This window comes from Battus philenor, unplaced genomic scaffold (genome assembly GCF_028537555.1).
Source record: "Battus philenor isolate CCGP_79_NKW_IND1 unplaced genomic scaffold, ilBatPhil1.0.hap1 SCAF_5, whole genome shotgun sequence".
Classification (NCBI taxonomy): domain Eukaryota; kingdom Metazoa; phylum Arthropoda; class Insecta; order Lepidoptera; family Papilionidae; genus Battus; species Battus philenor.
Window position 1 is genome coordinate 11,250,438 of NW_027181715.1, and position 24,594 is coordinate 11,275,031.

Consider the following 24,594-nt stretch of genomic DNA (forward strand, 5'->3'; position numbering starts at 1 on the left):
AGACGTTTGCTTCTTGTTTATTAAACAGTTTTAAATTTCTTGATAATAAATTAAAAAGTTTTAATCAATTTTATTGAATTTTGTTTACCTAATTAGTTATGGGGCCACCTCCCGTTGTCACTGGCATTTCACCAAAAGAAGGTCCGCCTGGTACTAGAGTCACAATTCGAGGGGAGTTTCTAGGCATTAGTGCTACAGATTTAATCGGTACAAATTTTTCTAATTTACACCATTATACATGTTTCACATATTACGCTTTTATGTATAAATGGTTAAAACATGTTTATAATTTATAAGGGCTTAAAATATGCGGATGTGACTGCCTTTTATCAGCTGAATGGAAGAGTAAAAACAAGATAGTAGCTCGATCAGGACCATGCAAAGGCAGAGGTGATATCATAGCCACCACAAAGTCTGGTGGTGAAGGCACTTCCACTGTACAGTTTAGAGGTGTGTATTTTATAAAAATTTTTAATCTTAATCTTTACTTTCACCATCCATTTGTCAGTCACATAGCCAGGAAAAATGGCGACAACTTAGAAAAAACTTTGATCATTGGAAAGGTGTGGATGGGTGGGAACGATAAGGCCACTCTGTGTTTGGCACTAATTGGTGTAACATAACTCCTGAAGATGCCCCATGGAGTGGTGAAACACGTTTTGAGTGATTTAAAGGTGGCAGTTGTGTAATTTGCATTGTTTGTCGCATGCACATTTATCAGCGGGCTGGCGGGCAGTGCACTTTGTTGCACAACTGCCATTGCATGTGCGGAAGTGGCTAAATATTGGTCCTTTTCTTACTTAGGATGGACTTCTGCAAAATAACGCCTGATTCCATTAAATAGATAAGGCCATTGTCAGATGTGTTGGTCTGAGTAGGTCCAAACTATTCTCGATACCACACTATCTGTCTGCACACACATGGTATAGTTATAGCACATAAAAAACTTTCCAAAAAGCGTCATGACCCTCAGTAGCTAGGTAGGTAAATATCTTAAGGAGGAGGAATATTTACTTATGTGAAATCATAATAGTATTGACCAAGTTTTAAGTATCATTATCATTTCAACCATAAGATGTCCACCGCTGCAAATAGATATCCTTCTTTTTACATACTATAGTTTAATTTTTTGTACATCAATGCATTGTGTACAAAATGACAGATTGAATTTTGTAACATAATGCATTGATGTATGAAATTTTACTTAGTGCATAAGTAAATTTTAGTTAGTATAAAACAATATTTGTATGTTTATTTACTATTTATCACCAAAACAAAAGCTTTACTTATCTAAGTAGATTACAGTATTGTGAATGGTAAAGAAGTAGTCACAGCAAAGGAGAAAAAAAATTTATTATTATTGAGAAGATATCCTAAGTTCTAACAAAGTTTTAAAAATGTTTTAGTCTTCTTTGAGTACAATCACAAACAATATGAATTTAAGTGGTTAATATGCTTTATATTATTATACAGTTGATTAAATATTTTTTCAGGATACCATGAATCGGTTGGACCAATGAAAGAAAGTGCCGTATGGGTTGAAGAAGCAGCTCCACCATCTCTTCCATGGGGCCGGCGTCCCATGTCACCTACTGCATATACACCTCCTGATCCTTTAGGTTTATCAACTGAAGGTGATGATAGCAAATTTCCTGAGGAGGTGCTACATGAATTGTTTCCTGATGGGTGAATATTCATGACTTGTCAAATAATTAATCATAAAACTTAGCTCTTATTATTAATTAAACCTATCTTGTCTAGTTAAGCGTTATCATTATTGGTATAAATACATGGTTCACAGTGATGGTTATGTCAGGTGGATTATTAAACATATTTTTGTCATTGTTTTCATAACATAATTTTTATTTCATATAATTAAATTGAAGTATAAACTTACTATTTCTTCATTTTCTTAAGAGGTTTAAATATGTTGACAATTTTTATAGTTCTGGAAAGTTGTCAGATGAGAACTTCCACCCTGGCTGGTATCTTTTGGAACACCATAGCAATACATCTTATGAAGATTTAAAAGCTGGCATGATTTTTTTACAAAGAAAGGTAAGGGTATTTAAAGCCATTTTCAAGATATTGACTGCTGGACATAGGCATCCCCCATAGAGTTACAATAGATTTTGAATAAGGATTGCTGTTTCGTGTTTGCATGTACATATTTCTTTGGTTTTTCATATATAAATTTCCTGTTCTATCTGTCATCCATACATTTTAAATAATAAAATAAATTAGTATAAATACCATTACACCTTGTAATATGTCATTTCCAGGTAGAAGGACAGAAAGAAGGACAGTTGAGCTTCCTCAAAGCTAATACTGGGGCTGTGATGGACCAACTGGATCGACTTGTGCTTCTGAAGAACATGTATGAAGAAGATCAGCGGAAGAATGGAAGAGAACCACTACCAAGCTTGCAATCTGCTATAGAAGGTTTTTAGTGTAAATTAATATGTATTATTAAATTTTATATTCAATATTTGGTTAAGTTTAACAATAAATATATAATGTTTTGCTAATTAAGTATTAAGGTTTAATGAGAAAAGCTTACATATTATTATTGTGTATGAGATGAGTATTGAGTATGAGGTTATTATTTAATACATTTATTTAAGTTTTAGAAACTTGACTGCACATTTCTTCAATATTAAAATATCTCTTTGCCGATATCTTCAAGTTACAACATAATTATATAAAACATATATCATGCTACTAAAAAAATTTTTTTTAAAGGATGCTGTTATTATAAAGCAATTAATAATTCTATATTTACTGCACAAAATTAGGAAAATACAAACATAGAGTACATTGTTCCAAATGGTAATTAGGTATTTTATATGCCATCAAAAATTAAAAAAAAAAGAGATCTTTCTTCTGCCAATAGTTTTATCATGTCCATTATTCAAATATCCAATAAATATTTTAAAAATATTGTCAAAGTTAGAATTATCGATATATATGAAATTTTATACATTATATGTTTTGGTTAGTATTACAGCATACTCTGAACATGGTGATTGTTTTTATATATAGTTACAAGTAAAATTTTTAAAGAGGAAAATGCATAGTTCATTTATCTGGATGACGCTTTAAGGCTTTCACGTATTTTATGTAAAATTTTCTTTGCATTCATTTAAACAAGATAAAGTGATCATTTTGAAATATGTTACATTAATTATTTTTTTGGCATTGGTATGCAACAGGCCAATCACGTCTATCTTATACATACATGTCTCTGTGAGCTACACAAAAAAATTTAGTAAACAATAATTAATTCTAACGGATAGTATTTAAAGTTCAAAAAAAATTTCTTACATTATTATCATTTTGTATTAAAATTTTCTGCTGCGATTTCTTTTGACTGTGTACTATAAATTAATTGACAAAAAATGAGTTACCCTTTAAAGCATTTACATCTATATTCAACCTATACATCACATAAATACAGCGTACCACTTAAAAAAATATCATACATTTTTCAGAATCAATATCACTGGCAGATTCATTATTTTCGGAGATATTATCACGTAAGGAGAATGCAGACAAGACTCGAGAAGCGCTGTCTCTGCTTACACGTCACAAGTTTTTATTTCAGCTTCCTTCGTCCATAGACAAGAATATCAAAAAGAAGGAGTATGATTTAGTTGTAAATGATTATACGCGAGCTAAAAACCTGTTTGGTAATACTGATGTTAAGGTAATTTTTTTTAAATTAAAACGGCAATTTATTTTACGAAAACTAAGTTAAATGTTTCATAGTGTCACTAGCTAATCAAATCAGACATTAGACCCTCAAGGTTGGGGTTCCTTAAAAAAGGATTTAGGCCCTCAGCGCCCTGTTTCCGCGCACCCGCGGATTTTGTAAATGTCTCTTAGGTAGCAATGCAAGGCAGAACTTAAAAAACATTGTATATGGCGATGTTTTTGATATATAATAGTGTTAGTTTTAGTGCATAAATAAACAGTGTTGATCCTTTTTCAATATGGGAACAGGTAACATATAATTGTGAATAACTTAGATTTTCAAGATTTATGCCACACATACACACCCATACAGGCCATTACGAATATATACCGACATTGCAAAAGCAAGCTGCATTATAGATTGTAATTTTTTTTGAACAGGGTATTGGAAATAGGTGCAAAACCTTATTGATAAATGAGCCACATATTCACCCCTTTAAAGATTAAACTATTTTTTATACAAAGTATCTTAGAAATTTATTATGGATTTTATCAGGGCAATTTGGGAAGGGTAACAGATTTGTCATCCCACATTTGCGCAAGCCTGTATACATGTGATGACAAACTTTGCCTGCTTATTTGCAATAAAAATAGTTCCTTTTGATAATTGCCTACTAATAACTCCATTAAAAAACATATGTTCTCCAAACACATCAATATATACATGGTAATAATTGCAGCTTTTTCAAAAAATCTTGGATGAAATTGATAAAAAAATTGAAGAATTAAAAGAGAATTTGTATAACAGAATGAAAACAATGCCAATAAATGTTCAAGAGCAAACAAAATATATCAGGTAATGAACTTGAAGATACAATTTAGATTGTTTCTTTAATTTTGTCTAATCTTTATGTTAAATAATTTCCAGACTGCTGATTAGCCTGAATTGGGATGGAGATGCTGCATGGACGGCAATATTAAGCAGAAAGGAATACTTAATGAATCTTATGAATAAGGTGAAAGATCACTTCAAACAGAAAGAAGAACAAGAGTCTAATGAGAAAGGTAACTTTTAAAATTATTTATATTTATATGACATTCAGTATCAACAATTCGTATTTTACTTGGCAATGTGTAACAAATAATTTTATCCGTGTATTTTTAATATACCGTTGTCTACTAATTAGAAACAAAGACGCAATATGAGAATATTGCGTCTTTGTTTCTAATTAGTCAATTAGTCAAAAGTATGCCCTCAACTGGTCACTGTGAGATTGACTTTCTAATTAGGAATTAGGCTTGATAATGCATTTTAAGGCAAAGGGACTATGTAGGCTTGTGTTCCAAGAGTGAGATTGCTACAATGTTATTAATATACAGTTACTGGTGAATGCTTTCCGAGCATAATCTGGTATCTTATTGTGAAAGTGTATATATTGTCAAAAGAAAGATTTGCTATGTAGACGAATTCTTTGTTTCTAGTATTTATATTATTTATTTGCTTCTTCGAAAAAAAAATATTGCCATCAGCCTATACCATTTGATGACAAACAACAGCAGTTAAAGTTGGCCCAAAAAACTTATATATGTATAAATTAAATAAAAATTGATAACTATTTTTTATTAATAACTTCAGGGCGCCGTAAGTTTCGTGAGAGCGAATGCGAGGGTTCGTGGAGCGCCACTCGTGCCGCATGGTGCGGGGCGGCATGCGGCGCGCTGGCCTCGGAACTGCACGCGCTGTGGCCGCTGGCGCGACGCTACTTCGCGGGCGAGCTGGCCGGACAGCCCTCCGCCCCGCAGCGCCACAGCGATCTCAAAGTACCAGCCTTGACTTACGAATAACAGCGGTTATAGGTGTAAAAGCTTTAAAGGTGTGAATGTAAAACACGGGCGTCAATGGGCTCATCGGCCAGCATCTAGTTTGTTTCTATGACCTTAATAATCCGTCAATTCTGTGCGTCGACGTCATATGATACACTTGTTGGTTGGTGATCGCAACTCAAAAACCTTAAGGATGCTATAATACAGGAGTTTAATTTGATTTAAATTTCTATCCAAATGGGTTACTCCTCGCACCTCTTCTCATGACGTACACAAGTGGTCACTATAAATTATTCTAGATCTAGATGATAATATGAAGAAATGAATAAGCTTTGAAGCTTTTATACTTATTTCCAATCAACTGTATAAAGTAAATATTTTAGTATATATCAAATTAATTTTATTTTTTGGAAAGCGACCGGAAAATCTATTCTGGCAGTACAAAGTTTGCAGGGACAGCTAGTATACTATAATTAATTTTAATAAGAAATATTAGTTTATTTATTAATTATTAGATATATTTTAATAAGGAAATCTGAATTTTAAAAACGTTTTTCTTACCATAATATAATTACGTAATATATTATTTTTGAAACCATGAACTTTTGGATAGGGCTTACAATTTTTAACATAGCGAAATTTTTAAGTAGTCAGAAACTTTTATTTCAAATATCAAACTTAGTAATATTTTAAAATAAGTGCATGGTTCTATTCGCGACACAGGCACTTAAGTACATGTACTAAAATCTACTAATTATAACTATTACTATGTGTTGTTTAAAAGTTTCAAATTTAAAGTTTTTGAATTTGCATAAATTATCACATTGGTCAAATCATTATTTATTATTATATTTTGAAACCACATTATAAAACATTGCCTGAAATATATTATTTCAAAATTTATAAACCATTCAACAATCACTGTGGAGATAAGACGCGAATCTGCTGTATGAGTGTTAATAGATTAAGTTTTATACATAAAAAGAATAAAATTTTCTAACTAGCTCATTAATTTACTGAATATCGGGTTATAAATTTCAGGAGATGATAATAGCGATGGTGGAGTCTTTCTCGGACCAAATGCGCGGCTGCCTGATTTGCAGCGGCGGCGGGAGCGGAGCTCCAGGGGGCGCGGGCGCCGAACAAATGCGTACGCGACTTGCCGCCAACTTGAGGCACTTGCGCGACGCCTATGACTCCCTGCTCAAGCTTGATCTTCCATCGCAGGTGATATTGTAACTTCTATTTGATGCTTACTACTCCTACTGCCTAACTGCGAATGGTTCAGTACAGTCGTTACCGACTATTGTCCATTTATTTAAATGCCTCGCCTGACTTATTACTAGATATGATAGAAAATTTTATTTTTCCATTACACATTGATTAAGGGGTACCAGGTCTATATGGTAGTAGTGTGGAGTAGTATAGTGGAACATCCCCTGCAGACTACCGAGACACGTTCACGTCGAACAACCGGATATTGATACACCAATATCGCAAAATAAATTAATTTTTTTTAAAGCTAAATAAAACCACGCTGTACGTCATGTGTTATTAATTTTTATATTTATAAATATTAGTATAAACTCTTTGAGACCTTGGAATTCCGTACTATTTACTAAAACCAGTGTCTTTCTAATTATAATGTAAATTTAAGTTTAAAGTAGAAACAAAATTGTATTATATTAATATATTCCAAAGAGAATACAGAAATAAGTACTTATGTGAACTTTGTTTTTTTTCTACTAATATCATAATCATACAAAAAAAAACAAAAAAAATTATTAATGCATTAGCTACTGTTTAAGTTCTCAATGAACTTTCTATATATACTCAAAGCAATTTTTTTTTAAAATAATACAACAGATTTATAAATTTATGTTATAGATTTAAATTCACTAATTTTTGTTGTATTATGTATTACGATATTTTACGTTGTGTGATATGCAGTTACTTTTCTGCAATTACCATAAAATTATTAAATAAGGTATTACCTAATAACTACCAAAAAAAGTCTATTAATTAGACATACTTGGCATTTTCCGTTAGCCGGGCACAAATGTCGCCTTCTAATGGCAAACCTTACGTGACTTATCTAAATTTGGTGGCTCAATTTTTAATAATTAGAACTAATTCATTTTGATTGTCATTTAACTGTAAAGTAGTCTAAAGTTTTACATTTATCTATATATTGTGAACGATTTTTCAATTACGGCCGGTAATGCACGCAATATTTTGTTAAGAAATATTTGTATGTAAATATTTATTACTATCATAACGAGATTTCATTATTATAATTATATCGCAATATTATTTATCGTGAAACAATAATTAAATTCAAGAACAATATAACACTGCCAACTTTCTTATAATATATGTGGTATGGGTGTATTTTTAAAATCATAAATAAAAAATATAATATTAAATATTTATCCTATGAATATAATATTCATAGGATAAACATTTAATATCCTTGCATAAATATGTAAATCGAATTTAAATAATTAAAATATTGTAACCGAAAGATAGTGACATCTGACATGCACCTTTGGTATTGGTGTATCCTTTTGACGATAGATGGCGCTACCCTACTTTTGAATCACGCTATCGTAAGTTTACTCTGGGAGAGTGATATAGTCAGCCGCGTGTATTTTTCTCTAACTTTGCGCAGAGGCAATATCGTAACCAATGAGGTTAATCCGAGGTGCGATTATTGCTAGTTGAAAACTTTACCAATACCCCGCCTTGTGGTCGTGAAATACCGACCGCTATGGCAATTTTTGAACGGCCGTTTAGGCCACAAAATACTAAGAGTTATTAGAAATATAATAAATTTAAGTATAATATTATTTTGTGTTAATAAATATTGTCAAGTAAATTGTTAATAGTCAATTTATTTATAATAGTTTATTATTATAAATAAATATATATGCAAATTATATTAATAAAATATATATTTTTTATTAGTAATATTCAATTGTTATGTTAATCTTTGATTTAAAAACGATTGGCCTGTTTACTTATGAATATTTACTTGTGAGGTTTCTCTAAGGAGTTTTATGAAAGTTTAATGTGGATATGACTTGAAATTAAGTTTCCGTGACATTTTATATTTACTTCAAATGACAAAATCAGACACAAATTATGTTGTGGTATATATTTTTATTTTATTTTATTTAATTTATTATATTGTAATTTGGAATTTAACAATCTTGGTTGTTTATACCTTGATTAATTCATTTTTATTTTCAATGATTTAATTGTAATTGCTAATTTGTTTCCAGCCTTTAAGTATAGTCGAGAAAGTGATATTCGATTACCGTGTGCATGGGATGACGGTGTTCTTACAACGCGCACATAAACGTGTCAAAGGCCTCTCTGACAAGGAGACTTGGAAAATTGAGGAATTCTCGGATTATGGTGCTATTACCAATCTGGTAAAATTAAATTATTTTTTTTATTAAAATAATAGGTAGCTAAAATAGTTATATCGTAGATATTATTTATCCTTTCTATTCATTTCTCAGTTAAATAGAGTAGTGAATGTAGTTAACATGAATGAACAAACTTAATAGAAATCTTGAGAACATTATGTAATTTGATTTTGCACATTTCGTATTAGTATATACCAATTTTGACTAGAATTCTGTTAAATATTTTTATTGCATACCTAAGAAATAAATATAATATATGAGAAAGAAACCAAGTGATAGCCTAAGTCGCTGATTATGTATGCTGGTAATATACCTAATATTATTTTTGTCAGATTTGTATTTGTACCTGTTTTTTAAATGGTTAACTGGTAGAGAATGCTTTTCATTAATTTTCTCATTGTACTTCGTATTAGAAATTTATAATTTATTTTGTACTGTTATCTAAAATGGTTATGCATGAAGTTACATGTAGGTTTATTTTCATTTCAGCCACACTTGCTAGAGACTTACGTTAAGGAGGCGTTGTCAGCTATTCATAAGTGCGTGCTGAAAAGCGGTCGCCGCGAGTCACCGCTGCTAAGCGAGGGCAGCGAGCCCCTGGCGATATTGCAGCGACACACGCAGCAGATATTGCTCGCTTTTGTCACCGTACTACAGGACTTGGCGCTGCATCATGATGATCAGGTTTGTTACCAAATGATCATTCTTTTTGTCGTCTAAAAGTGTATGTAACAAGCTGTCACCAGCCCGCTTCGCGTGGCCCGCCCTGCCTATATATTCCATAAAAACTACTTTTGGTAATTTATAACATGACAAAAAACTTACGCCAAATTTTAAACCTTAAAGAACCAGAGGATTTGTTTTTTATGAATGACTGATACTTCTCATATTCTCCTCACAAGTACCTAAGGAATGGTATAGTGATTTCGAAGAGATCATCACATCTGGCGATAAACGAACATTACAAGGTCTTTTGCTGCATCCGACTTCACGCAACATTGCTATGTCGTCAGTCCGTCTAGTGGGGGGCTTCTACTCACGCCTCGTCTATCGGCTCGTGCTCGCCATCGAAAATCGTCCAGCTTATCCAATAATTTGAATTTTTTTTAAGGATTTTAATAATACGAGTCTATCGGTGGCGCTGGACCAGAGGTTGGACGAGACGCTGGGCGAGGGTTGCGAGGAGGGCGGTCGCAGCTGGCAACAGCGTCTGCTCATTGCTGGCGCCAACGCGCAGTACACGCGACGCGCCAGCCTTGCTAATATCGTCACAGCATTCGACGAGTACGTTCCTAGTCATACCCTTATTTTCATAACGAAGTGCAGATATTGCAATCAATATTTGTTGTAGGATTTTGTTGGTTATTGTTTTGTGCTTCTAGACGAGAACAAGACTAGAAATCAAACAAAGCTTGTTTTAAAATCTTAATGCAATATACTTTTATCGTAACAAATAGCGTCAGGGTAGCAGTGTGGTCCAGGTCACAAAATAACTTATGCGCCCAAACATAATTAGGCCGGCATCGTGAACATCTGCGTTCTGATTCTGTCCGGTCATACAAAACAAAACAGCGTGGATCGTCTCTGCTCTGTTTTTCCGAGACACTTTCCAGGTTGACTTGCCCAGGCATTACGGGACGGGTGAACCAGATATACTATTTGCACTTTGTAGAATATACTGTCTAAAATTTCTTTTTAATGCAACTTTTTAACAAAGCTTTTAGTATATAGGGTGATTGGTTAAATGGGTGAATGTATAACTTATTTGCTTTCGACGAATCTGTTGTATGATAATGCTTATTCAAAAGTAAATTGTTTAAGAAATGAAATATAGCGAAATGATAATGTAGTAAGAAAAAGAATTTTCAAAATTAGGACTCTGAGTAAGCTTTTTACTGGCCTGTCGCATATCAATTAAAAAATAAATGGAAAATGTCTCTGATTACTTTATATAGAATAATTACGAATAAATCCAAAAGCTTTTTAAAAATTTAATTCCTTTACAAGTATAACCTGATTATAGAAAAAGTTTCGAAAATAGTTTAACAGTCTTAATGTAAATTATAATATTGTAAGTTAGTTAGTTTCTAATGAAAACATTGTACTACTTCCGCCATGTATTGTATTTTTCTGGAGTTGTCAATGCTGTTAGCCCTAAGGCTTTTAGAACTTCATCGGTACTGAGTACACGGAGCGGAAGGGTATGTGAACTAGATTTAAAACTAGAAAGTAAAAGGTGGTGGGGCGCCTATAAGTTGCATGAGGACGCTCACGGGGCGCGGGCTAAGCCCGGTGTGTAGGGGGAGAGGGCTTTTAGGGAAAGCTCTCTTAGATTGCTCTGACAAGGTGCTCGTATTCGGCGAGCACCAATAGCTTTGCGGCCTTCTTTGGCGGCGCGATATTTCGCAGCGAAAAAGAGGATAAACACGCGGTTAGGGAGGCTAAGTCCTCCGTGAAGTCTGCGAGTCCTGCGGAGGGCTCGACTGGTTTGGGCTGCGGTTTTGGGGCAACCTTAGATGGGAGCGCTGAAGGCGCTACCGCGGGCTAAGGGGATGCCGCTACCCGTGCGGGGTTGAGGAATCTTGCCTACGCGGAGGCGGGCGGGGGCGAGGGAGGGGGAAGAGGGCGAGGTGCGATGACACTGCCCGATCAAGCCCTTCTTATGAGGGTCCTCAAATGAAATTCCTGAGAGGGCGCAAATCTTCTTAATATCGAAGATCTGCTTACCCTCTGACGTGTGCTCGATGGCGAGTAGCACCAGCAAAATTTTTTTTCCGGGTGCGAGCGCTCGTCATACGCTTTGCTGATAAGGCAGGGATGCCTTGTGATTTTAGATCAGACATTACCTCGTCCGTTGAAATTTCGAGAGTAAGGCCTCGAGCGACTACCCTCAATTGCCGCTCTTCCGGGAGGGCGCAGGTGTGGAACGAGGGTTGCGGTGCGGTGCGCGAACGAACGGTCGGCTGGCTGGCGAAAAGTCGGCGGGTAGAGCTCTAGGCGGTAGCGCTGGTCGCGGACAGAGTGTGCGTCTGCTTCGCGATCGGAGCTGATTTTGCGATGGATGTCGACTTGTGGATGGTCTTGATGGTTTGTTGTTCCGTCGATGTTCGTTGTCGACGTTGATCTTCTTCCTCGATGTCTTGGGCATTCAGTGTATCTTGTTGCATGATGGGTGTTTAATCGATGCGCGATGGATCGTCTTCTCTTGATGATTTGTTGTCTCTGTGGATGTTGGCCATGTAGTAGCCTTGTCCAAAACTAGTATTAAAAAGTTTTAGAAAGCATGCATCATTTTATAATAGAATTATTTTAATAAAACTATCATAAATGGTATATTTTATTATGTACTGTATTAATAAATCGTAATTTTTTTCTTTTTAATTACAGTTATGGAATTCCTAAACCTACGCAAGCTATACAAACAACGAAAGACGAGTTAAGTAAGTTGGAGTCGAGCATCGCGGAGACATATTTGGAGCATAAGGGCGACCCACTTGTGGGCACCATAGAGCCCAGCATGTACATGGGCCGCCATCACACTGACCCTGATGCATTGGTCGACGACGCAAGACCTTATGTGTATGAGATTATAAACAATCTGATTGCTGTACATGCAGAGGTTTGTACACTGTGTAAACAATATTTTTTTTTATGTTAATACATTTATTCTAAGAAAAATGTCATGTACAACTTTAAAATCCAAAATTTACTGTAGTTGTCGTGCTAGTGTTTGAGATTTTAATCGTCTGAGATTTTTGTGCAAAGAGATTGACATGTCCACGATTGCCAAGACTTTCTTGATTCAATAATTTCTTGAGAATAGATTAATTTCCGGATAACTGGGTTAGAAATCATCTTAATTAATGTAACGGGTAAATTATTATAATATATACCGCGCACGTACTGCAGGAGGTGGCTGTAGTGTTACTGAAACGTGCGTACCGCGCCTGCCATAAGCGCGCGGCGAGGCGGGGTTATATCCAGCAGCTCTGTTCCATCATTTCATAGTCAACCCTCGTCACCGCGAGGGTCGAGCTCTTTTGTTGTGCTGCTTATCTTTTCTCTTTTTTCCTAGACCCCACCTCGCTGTGCTTTCCTAAGCTCTATAGGACACATAACATTATTATTTTGCTTTTATAAGATATATTATTTATAAGATTATAAGAAATAGAATTATTTAATATTGTACCAAATGAGTATTTGAGTATAGTATATCTTCCTTGACTGTATCAGAGCTTAATTATCCTGATTTTTATGAATGTTGCGTGTAAAATATGTCTTAAGGTAATTTTTTATAGAAAAATTATAGGTGGTTTATTGGTACTGAAAAAACTCGTAATAATTTAGTTTTCTGTTTACGCCCATAGATGGCGCAAGTGTTAAAACTAAATCACGCTATCGTAAGTTTACTCGGGGAGAGTGATATAGTCAGCCGCGTGTATTTTTCTCTAACTTTGCGCAGAGGCAATATCGTAACCAATGAGGTTAATCCGAGGTGCGATTATTGCTAGTTGAAAACTTTACCAATACCCCGCCTTGTGGTCGTGAAATACCGACCGCTATGGCAATTTTTGAACGGCCGTTTAGGCCACAATATTATTAATATAGTAATCATTTTTTACTATGTTGTTTGTTTGTCAATCTGGAAGTTTATAGTTAGGGGTACGGAAATTTCGTATTTACGAAATAGATGCGAATATATGCGAAAATTACACATAAATGCGAATAAATGCGAAATATATGGTAGTGTTCGTATGATGGATTATTAAATTAATATCGTATCGCCTGAGTCGCGACTCGCGTCAACTGAACTTGAGTGAAGTTCGTTTCGGACGAAACGGTCGACGCACTTTTTGGACACGAACTGACTCGACAGAACGAAAGCTTTCGAGTTTTACTTGTTCGTTGCCTATCGCTAGAGTCGGGGACGTTGCATGCGGGCACTCGAGCAGTGTTCATTTGTAACATTTTGGGCACGCAAGTGTTTTACAAAAATATTTTTTTTCTTGCTTTTAAAATGGGACGCCCTAAGAAAGATTTGACAGATAGAATACTAGAATTTAAGAAAGATGTGTGTATGTGTCCGACACAAACATTGTGATGTGCCAATATTGTAACATTCGTTTGGATGGTGACAAAAAAGATACATTGAATTCTGAGTTCTGAACCAAAAATAATGAAATTGATTGATGAGTTAGAAGGGACAAGTTATCCAATTGCTCACCTGTTATGAAACAAATTAATATAAACGTATTGCTGGAAAGCTTTTCGAAAATTCCTTTTTATCCAAGGATTTCCTCAAAATGAGCTAATTGATAGGTATGCGCACTTTCATAGGTTAATTCTTCGGTCTATTAATATAAATGAAAACCCCAATGTCAGGGACATATTTTTGGCTGTCAAATGCAACTTTCCGTCCTTTGCTGAAGCAGAATTACAAAGTATTTGGTGTCCAACCAACAGCGTGGACGCTGAACGCTTCTTCAGCATATACAATGTCGTCGTAACGGACCGAAGAACGACGCTTAAGGAGTCAAATGTTGAAATTTTTTGATTTGTTATCTTTTAATTAATTAAAATTGTTTAATGTGAAACTTTACTTTAATATTTAGTAATAAAATTACTAAACAAGTATTTTTGTTTAATAAATACCTAATTTACCCAAATTTTATAATTTCAAAAATATAAATGCGAAATTTATGCAAAATTTTTAAATTTTGAAAAATATAAATGCGAAATTGGTGATTTTTTTTGCGAAATTTCCGTACCTCTATTTATAGTAAATACTTAGAGGTACGGAATTTTCGCAAAAAAAATCACCAATTTCGCATTTAAATTTTTCAAAATTTGCAAATTTCGCATAAATTTCGCATTTATAATTTAAAATACGAAAAATTTAATAAATTAGATTTTTTAATAAGCAAACATACTTATTTGTTATCTTTATTACTAAATATGGAAGTAAAGTTTAACAAAATAAAAAAATTGAGTACAAGTTTTAAGATTTAAAGTTTTTATTTAATTGATAGACAACATTGTAGAAATTTTAACATTTGACTCCTTGAGCGTCGTTCTTGGGTCTGTTACGACGACATTATATTTTATATGCTAAAGAAGCGTTCAGCGTCCACGCTGTTGGTTGGACTCCAAATACTCTGTAATGCTGCTTCAGCAAAAGACGGAAAGTTAAATTTACCAGCCAAAAATATGTCCTTTACATTGGGGGTTTCATTTACATTAATAGACCGATGAATTAACCAATGAAAATTCGAATAACAATCAATCAGTTCATTTTGAGGAAGTCCTTGAAAAAAAAGGGATTTATGAAAATCTTTCTAGCAATACACTTATATTCAATGTGGGTGACTTGCAGCCACGGATGGGGAAAACAATTGAGCAATGTGAAAGAAAGCATCATTTGTCTTATTTAATTTCATATGTTTAGAAAGTTTGCTTAAACTTTTGTCGCTTGCTAATTTTAACATATTTTTCATGCACTCATCATTTCCTTCATGGTCTTTAAGACATAAAGACGTCTTTTCATCAAAATATCCTTGATGTTGTCGTTCAAGCGATGATTCTAAATCCTCCAATTTGCTCCATAAAAGATGTGCAATTGGATAATTCGTCCCTTCCAAATCATCGATCAATTTCATACCTTTAGAACAGAACTCAGAAATAAAAGTTATTTAAGTGTGTTTCAGATTTAACATGTTTCTTCAGTGTATCTTTTTTATCACTATCCAAACGAATATTGCAATATTGGCACATAACGATATTTGTATCGGCTACATACAATCCATCTTGCGAAAATTCTAGTATTCTGTCTGTCAAATTTTTCTTAGGGCGTCCCATTTTAGGGGTAAGAAAAAAATTTTTTTATAAAGCATTTGCGTGCCTAAAGCGTTTCAATTAAACACTAATCGCATGCAACATCCACGACTCTAACAATAGGAAACAGACAAGTGAGATTTGAAAGCTTTCGTTCCGTCGGCATATTTACATGAGTTGCAACTCAAGATATTTCATATAAATTTTTAAACATTATACAAAAAAGTACGGAACATTTCGCATTTATTCGCATTTATGGTAAAATTTCGCATTTATTCGCATCTATTTCGTAAATACGAAAATTCCGTGCCCCTATAAATACTATCTATCACTTTCTATATTTTCTAAATGACATCGACAATTTCTCTCAAATGACTGGCTAAATATGTGTGTAGTTTGGTGTTGACTTTATGAACAAACTCTGATTTTGTTGATTATTTCAAACAATTTTTTTCTGTTTCTTCAATAAGTCTGATCAGTTGTCTGCATTGAGATGCATTGATAGCTACACGCTACAGGCCTGACGGGGCCTCATCGGGGAAAGATTGCCCTCCCACCCCTTCCACACCCGCCAATAAGCCACGAGGGGCCTCAAGGCCTTGCAAGAGAGCCTCGCGGTGCCTAAGCCGCCTTTAGTTTTATTAATATTAATTAAACTACGAACTTCATCTGAATCAAATTTAAAGATCAGGATTTTAATAGAACCGTGGCGAGAATTTGTTTATATTAATCTGTTAAAACTATTTACATATTAATATTACTACGAAAGATATTCCACTACAATTTAAATTTTTCCCAGTCAAAATATTTTTCGAAAAACTGCTTAGGTAGGTATTGGTAGGCTTTTACCATTAGTTTCTAATAATATATATGTTTCAACTTTTATTTATATAAATTATTTTTAGCAATAAGGAACTAGGAAAAATTATAAGTAAATAATACTTTGAAACCAGTCATAAAGGCAAAAAAAAAAGGAATTAGTGGTAAGGAAAAAATTTAAAAAGTAGAATTGATAATTAATGCTACCAATTTAAAAGATCTTTGCCAATTGTCGCAGAGGAATAAAGGTGGCTTTTAAAAAAAAAACTCTTATAAGCACACACATTAATGATAAAGTTAAAACTGCAGCTTATACATAATCATGTATTGTCACTCTACTAAATTTTGTAAAGATATTTTTTATCGCATTAGTATTTATATCATTAGACGTTATTTATAAAAACTATAAACCTTTTTTTGTTTCTGTGTTTTTTCTGTTGTTTATTATGTGTAAAAGGTAATAGGTTATGACTGGGGTAAAGTTCTATAAACTTGTTGATGTAATGGCTTTCCCAAAATAAGAAGTCCTATTAATAACCATTAGAAGTATATAAGATTAAAATATGAATGGAAGTCATCTCTTCAACTGATAAGAAGACAAAATCGATTACAAAACACGCAAATTCTAAATTAGTACATTTCAAGACGTACAATTTTGCCATTCATCATTTATATTGATGTACATTGCATTAACTTTCTTAGATGATAGTAATTTTGCGATTTGCAACTGCAATCACGTACAATCATTGAAAACGTGTTTATATTATGTAAGGAAGTAATTTTGTCTATCCGATAATAACTTTTATAGCATGTGACATATGCCAGTTTTAAGAAATATTTTAAATATGAGAATTTTTTTTATTTCATGATTTTTTGTTGCATTGTACTTAATTGTTTTTATTTTACGTCCTAAATTATTATCAAAAAAAATTTTACATTGTTCACAACAGATGGCGCTGGTGTATTTTTACATCGCGCTATCGTTTATGTATTTGAATAACACATAGGGTGTCGAGGAAAAAAATTCATTAACTTTGCGCAGAGGCAATATCGTAACCAATGAGGTTAATCCGAGGTGCGATTATTGCTAGTTGAAAACTTTACCAATACCCCGCCTTGTGGTCGTGAAATACCGACCGCTATGGCAATTTTTGAACGGCCGTTTAGGCCATATTTGATTCTAGAATTTCGTTGTTATGCGTATCTCCTTAACTTAATATGTCATAATAATAATGGTTTTAATTCTTGTATACTAATTAACAAAAGAAAGTTCGGTCGTCCGCTTAAAAATGTCACCTCGGTGTTTCTTCGCGGTTTGTGTGCAATTTCAATGTTATAGTGTGAGATTCTGTTAAAAACCTACACTTACAATTATAAGCTGTTTTCTTTAACCACAAAGCTAACGCTGTCTTAAAATAGTACTGGATATGATCACTTATTCTATGATTCTTTGTTATAACTTTAGTTCTCAAAGTGGACTAGGAATCTAAAGGACTTATATGATCATCATTTCATTCTTTAACTTAGGCTAATAAGGAGAAATGTATTTACAGGGGATGCATCGGAGCCAGCGGGAATTTGAAAGTGAAACTTCTGCTGTATTCAGTGCACCTACTCGTCAGCTAAACAAGTTGCTGGTATCGTTTGCAGGTGGACAGCGTTTGTGGCACAGCATCTTCACGCTACGTTCGCGATATCTGCGAAACTGTGTGTGAGGAGTTGGCACGGTTGGCCGCCTGTACTCCGCCCACTATTAATAGGGCAGCGGCCTTCCAGGCCAGACTTGAGTACACCTTGCTGCGTGTCGCTGTGGCGGAACACCTTACCAGAAAAGCAGAGTAAGTAATTGCAACGCTCTCACAACTGCAATTAATCAACAATCGTAGATACTGTATTTTCTATTTTACTCATAAAACATGTGATATTATAAATAGGATTATCGTAAGAATAAATATGATAAGATTACTTATCATAACCCATTGTATAACACATTCCATGTCACGTTGGGCATATACGACCCCCGCTGCACTTTCCGTTCAGGCCATTCACTGTTGTCATTAAAAAACAAAGGATTCTTAAGAAATTAATTATAGGGTCGAATATAGATAACTTCAAATCACGTATGCGCGTACGTAATGCATATTAAAATTTATATCCTTTTCCCGTTAAATATAGCATTACAGTATTAAAAAAGTGTAAGGTATATGTCCTAATCGATTTTTTTAATATATTAAATTGTGGGTCGTATACATAATCTTCAAAAATTGCCGCGGCACGGAACGTCATAATTTATTAGTACTGTAAAATAAACGATAATAAAAAATTGCATTACAATGGCAGTACTGATTAGAGCATTGAAATTAATTTTCTTAAATAGTTATTAATTAAATATCCTTTGTAATTCCACGCGGTATTTTAAATTTCAAATGATGTTAGTAATGTAGGTAATTAAATTTTTGGTTTTTAATATCCGTTCAAGCTGAACAAATGAATTTTGCAACGTTTACGAGCATTGCATGTCTATCGTTCTCGATAAATATTAAATTAATAATCATTTGTAGTATCTCCAAAAATTATCGTGAGTAGTATGAGCGCTGCAGAATGTAATATATTTGCTTTAAAATGCTATATTTAGTAAATAGAAATTTAAATGTTTTTTCTTGTGCTCCAGTTTCGGTAGCACTGTAGTAAACAGATATTTTATTATAAGTAATTTTCTTATTCAATATTATACAATCACAACAGAAAACGAATTATAGTTTTTCATTTAATTTTTGGGTGATTTATGTTTGGGTGTATACACCTTATACACCAGTAAAGCAAATCCAGTCACAGTACATTATTGTTTGTTTTTTCAGGAATTATTTAAAAGAGGCTCTCGCTGGACTTCCGCCTTTGGAGAATGAAGAAGATAAAACGTTAGTAAATATTTAAGTTTCTCTTAAAAATAGATCTAATTATCATAATACATCATAATTCATCATAAAATTACAATGTTTGATGTATTATGATATATTAAAAATATATCATAATACATCAAACATTGTAATTTTAAAAATTTAAAAAGGAAGTGTTGATTTTCAGGCCGGCTCTTCTCAATAGATTGGTATTCCGAGCCTGTGGTAGCTTCCTGTGTAAAATGTTTAAATAATTGACATTTTAAACGTGCATGTAAATGCCTGTTTAAATAAAAACATTTTGATTTTTAAATTAATAATGCATTACCTTCTTTTCAGACGAATGGATAGTATTATTAAAGGTTTCAAGGAGAGGATGAAACTACAGTTGGCAAGTCTCAATTGCAACATGGAGATTGTATAAAGCACACATGATTATCTAATGGAAAATATTAAGTTTATTAATTAAGCTTGTAACACATACTCATTGTTATTTATTTTAAAAATAAATTTATTATACAATAAATTATTGCGAAATACATAAATCAGTCTTACTGTGATTACACCTGTTTCATATCCTTGTAACTCTGAAAAATAATTTAAGTTATTTTTAAAAGTTGTCGTGGCGGCCGGATAGCTGGTAATATTAACTACTAGCTATTTTGCGCGTGTTTCGCATGGCGTGAGGTATTTTATGTAGGTGTAAGTTCATAAAATTTGTTCTTGGTAATTTTGAACATGTCATATGTAAAATTTTGTCCACGATGATAATGAATTTGATTAGGATGGTAAATCATATTGACAAATTAACAACTTACCTCCTTGGCTAATTTGTGTAACATTGAGGTCATAGCCGGCCCGGTCTCCGCGACCATTTTATGGAAGTAACCCTTTTTGTTCTGGAGGAGTATGTGCGGGTGGTCATACTCCATCATTCGACCGGCGTCCAAAACTAAAATCTGTACGAAGGAAAAACTTTATTTTTATAAGAGAGAGTTTCCTTTTTTACGGCTCATGATTTGGATCCTCAAATCACTGGGTTTCCATGCCTTATGACCAGACCAGATTAGTCTAGCAATAACAACTTAGCAATTCGAAGTTTAGCCTTCTCGGGCGCCCATGTGTTAGAATGTTAATGGGATATTATTGATAAGTGATAGCTTAAGCCGAGGTCGCTTTGCGAAGACCCTTCAGGGTCACTTCCCCTGACCCCTGGCAGGATCACTCCATGGAGCGAACGCCGAAACGATCAAGAGCTTGGCGGCCTTCCAATCCGGTCATACAATAATATTACTGACTATTATTTGACCGGATTGGGTCCGAGCCGAGGCTCCTTCAGAAGTCTTCTAGCTTCACTGCGTTTAAAGAGGTCTTAGACTAGGGGCCCGCTGTGCCCCGCAAAATCTGCAAATGCCATTTGGGCAGCAGTGGTAGTCCGATCTCAAAGTGATGTTTAAAATTTGGACTAGTTTCTAAATAATTCGTAGCATCTTTATAATATTAGTTCTAAGTTCTATTTAAAAAATTTCTGCCTTTATTATTTTATCGGCCACACTCGCATCCCAAACGTACACTCACTACATTCGCATGAGTACAGTTTCCTACCTTCTTTTCATCGTTATAGTTCAACTGGAGTACGATCGGTGCTGTAAATTTTGCTAAGTTTGCGAACTCAATTTCGTTGAAACTGCCAAAGTCCCCCGGGCTAGTTGAAACTACATCACCAGAAATCATACAATGCTCACTTTATCGGAGTCTATGACGGTGTTGAGTCTGTGTGCGATGGTGAGAACGGTGCAGTAGCGAAAGTGAAGGCGGATGGCGGTCTGTATGAGCGCGTCTGTTTGTGCATCCACGTTGGCTGTCGCCTCGTCCAGGACCAGCACGCGTTCGTTTCTCACGATCGCTCGCGCCAAACATACCAACTGTCGCTCGCCCACGCTGAAGTTGGATCCGCATTCCGACACTTGCTTGTATAAAACACCTTAAATATTCACTGCTATAAATAATATATTCAAATCCGTAAAAACCAATAGGTTGTTGAACACGTATGCTTTACGACCCGCCGATGACCCTAGCTCACTATTAAATTTGAGCCAAACCGAAATAAAAAATCAATGATTTTTATTAATTAACATTTATATCCTAACTTATATAAATTCGACTTAAATAAAATAATGTAGCAACTAATATATAATTGTGTCTTCCGAATTGTATTGTTAATATGTATAAATTTTAGCTGTATTTACCCGTAAGTGAAAATTGTGTAAAAAAAAAATTGTAAAAAAAAAATAATAATATAAAACACTGTCGTGCCTCGCAGCTGGGAGAAGAAAGATCCGTATCAAATAGCGGCAACCCTCTCTCAACTGTCTGCGTTTAGTTATAGCGAAAGATAAATACTGTAAAAAAAAAACACCAGCGATACAAATTAGAATTAATAAAAAAAAAAAAACTTATATAAATTGCGGTTAATTTTATACATATGAAGATATACGATGACAAAATCTTGAAGTTTATAGTAGATTCGAAAACTAACCTGTTTGTCAACAGGGCCACGCTAGTCATTACTATGTGCATTTTTTTGTTAGTTGCAATTTGTGGCCTGTGAATTAAGCGCTGACTGCCATGGCTTAAATGGTTTACTGAAGGATGACTCAGCAACGTGGCCTAAATAAATCAATACTCAAGTTTTCAATGTTTGATAACCAATTGCTTCTTAATTACAAAATATATTATAAGTAAACACTTTTAAATGGTTTAAGACTTAACTTGAAATAATTCCACAATTATTCATGGATAACAGAATTTGAAAATCTCAATATTAGAAAAATATCAATAAAGCAAAATAAAACCTCTGGTGTCTATTTAAAAAAAAATTTAATCTAATTGATAAAACACCGCGTTTTCTATGTGCCGGTGCCACGACGGCCAAACGCGCCGAACAAATATCCGAAGGGGCTTTGAGTGTCTGGAATGGAGACACCGGCGTAGGACATACATCCTTAAGATGAACAGACGACCTAGTAAGGTTTCAAGCGGTCTCATTGGAAATTTATGGGGACCCTTATGTCGAACAGTGGACTTCCTAAATCATGTTAATGACATTGATGAATAGAATGTTATACCATCGCCTTCTTCTTCATTAAGCAACTCTACGTTGCTAAGAGCTTTTAGTAGCAATTCATCTGGAAATTCATCAAAAGGATCCAAATTTTTCCTCATCGTACCACTGAATAAAACTGGTTCCTGCAAAACATCTCAATATATAATAATATATTATGGATACGAAATTATCAATTATGTATAAAAGTTATTGTTGTGATTCTGAGCTTTTTTTTAAATATATGGGCTTAAAGATCTTCACAAATAGTGTTGTAGCAATAGTTGTTGATTCACCATGAAGAGTCCGCAATATTATCGCAAGTGCTAGTCCTAGGACTCGACAGTTCTTTTCTTGTTCCTGTCAAATAAATGCTGCAAAAATCCCCTTACCTCCCCTCGGAAAGACAAAACAAACGATTAGGGGGAAAAAATAAAAAGAAATTCAATGAGTCTATTATTTTATCTGTTTATTATTAGTCTTTCTGCAAGACACCAAGGGTGCACTAGCGCGTGCGCCGAGGTGATTCATATTGGACAATGTCTTGGATTTGGACTGTTAGTATGTTCATGACATTATTTTAAAACGCATACTCATTTATTATTAATTATAAAGAGTCTTGTTAATGTTATTGTAAACACATTTTAATAGTTATACTAGTATTGAAAATAGATAATTCGTCTAGTTGCTAGGTTACAGTTCTGTCGAGTGGAAAAAAAATCGTGCGACATATTGTTTTGTGATTATTGTTCTACATTTGTTATTATTTTACACCTATTTGGTACATACATTATTATAAACCTTAACATCACCTTGCGCTTAATGAATGAATGTAAATGAATCTGACATTACTTACTCGGGCTTTTAAACTTTAGTATGAAACTCTGATATTTTACTCTTTTTTTTGGTTAGTCGTATATATTATGGAGTCAAAGAGAGCTTATACAAAATTAGTATTTATTGCGTTGTGTTCACCACAAATTTAGTTTCGTACTTACTACATTTCATACTTACTAAATTAATATTGCATAAGTTCTTACTTTATCTGTGCGTGTTTTTTAGTCTGACTCACTTTTTGAAGGATCTAATTTGCTAGGTTTTGATTTCCCGTAGAGTCTTTTTAACTCGTGTTCTTGTGTTGACGAATCATAGTACGGCTGATTTGACACCCTCAGGGTCTTATATTATAATATATAATTTAACCTGTGGTATAATAGATATCTTTTCCCGTAGATCGTGTAAACCGATGGTAGATATGTCGATGCCGTCGATTGTGATAGTGCCATCCAAATAAGCCAGTCTAAACAGAGCCTGTATGATCGATGACTTTCCAGCACCCGTTCTACCGACTATACCAATCTGTATATAATTGATTATTATTGCTATAAATATAATAACTATCGTATCGTTGTGGAGTTTTCCTTATTAATGTCGATTCTACCGCGGGTGCCCCTTTTATACGTTTACGAACAACTAGCGCCATCTGTGTCAATTAATAGCGCCATTGTGGCGCTATTAATTGACATGAATTCGAAGAATTATTTTTTTGTATTTAAAAATTAAATAAGTTTGTAATTTATGTAATATATATGTATGGCGACATGTAGGTATAAGAAATGATATGCAATGAAAAGTGGTGCCTAACTCTGGGCCTCATTGGCAAGTTGTCATGGGTCAACGAAGCATATAGAGTGGCCTATTCTCATGATTTCTCTACGAGATCTAATTAGGATTAAGGAGATCCATAATTAAACGAATGTATCCGAAATAGCTTAGCGGATTGGTAAGTAATAGATGGCTGCGCGTAGCACGGATGGCTGCTGGGAGTTTGAGGTTCTGCAGTGGAAACTGCGGACCGACAAGAGCGGCGTAAGACGTCCACCGACTAAATGAACAGACGACCCCGTTAAGGTCATTGGAAGATGCTGGATGAAGACAGTTTTCAACCTTTATCAACCTTTTGGAAATCCATAGGAGGAGGTCCATGTTTAGC

The 24,594-nt window shown here is 34.2% G+C and overlaps 2 protein-coding genes and 3 non-coding genes across 5 annotated transcripts in view; 4 read left to right on the top strand and 1 right to left on the bottom strand.

The window, feature by feature from the left end:
* On the top strand, positions 1 to 20,049 carry Sec5 (secretory 5). The gene is made up of 17 exons (XM_068772946.1): positions 1 to 207; positions 298 to 450; positions 1,494 to 1,686; positions 1,947 to 2,058; positions 2,283 to 2,442; positions 3,492 to 3,706; positions 4,434 to 4,549; positions 4,622 to 4,758; positions 5,330 to 5,514; positions 6,559 to 6,744; positions 8,802 to 8,954; positions 9,441 to 9,635; positions 10,063 to 10,235; positions 12,339 to 12,570; positions 18,252 to 18,439; positions 19,460 to 19,519; positions 19,838 to 20,049. Exons 1-17 carry the CDS (start codon positions 99 to 101, stop codon positions 19,920 to 19,922), a joined length of 2,652 nt encoding a protein of 883 aa, XP_068629047.1. The 5' UTR covers positions 1 to 98; the 3' UTR covers positions 19,923 to 20,049.
* Positions 8,177 to 8,315, top strand: LOC137929985 (U4 spliceosomal RNA). Its single transcript, XR_011108860.1, has one exon. It is a non-coding gene; the product is annotated as a U4 spliceosomal RNA (small nuclear RNA).
* LOC137929986 (U4 spliceosomal RNA) lies at positions 13,402 to 13,540 on the top strand. The gene has a single exon (XR_011108861.1). It is a non-coding gene; the product is annotated as a U4 spliceosomal RNA (small nuclear RNA).
* LOC137929987 (U4 spliceosomal RNA) lies at positions 17,632 to 17,770 on the top strand. Its single transcript, XR_011108862.1, has one exon. It is a non-coding gene; the product is annotated as a U4 spliceosomal RNA (small nuclear RNA).
* LOC137929898 (ATP-binding cassette sub-family C member 4-like) overlaps positions 20,050 to 24,594 on the bottom strand; it is a 24,147-nt gene continuing 19,602 nt past the window's right edge. The window contains exons 25-29 of the mRNA XM_068773027.1: positions 23,805 to 23,960; positions 22,627 to 22,747; positions 21,244 to 21,482; positions 20,317 to 20,457; positions 20,050 to 20,085 (exon numbers count right to left, since the gene is read on the bottom strand). Coding sequence (XP_068629128.1) covers positions 20,059 to 20,085; positions 20,317 to 20,457; positions 21,244 to 21,482; positions 22,627 to 22,747; positions 23,805 to 23,960 — 684 coding nt within the window. The 3' untranslated portion in view covers positions 20,050 to 20,058. The remainder of the gene's footprint in view (positions 20,086 to 20,316; positions 20,458 to 21,243; positions 21,483 to 22,626; positions 22,748 to 23,804; positions 23,961 to 24,594) is intronic.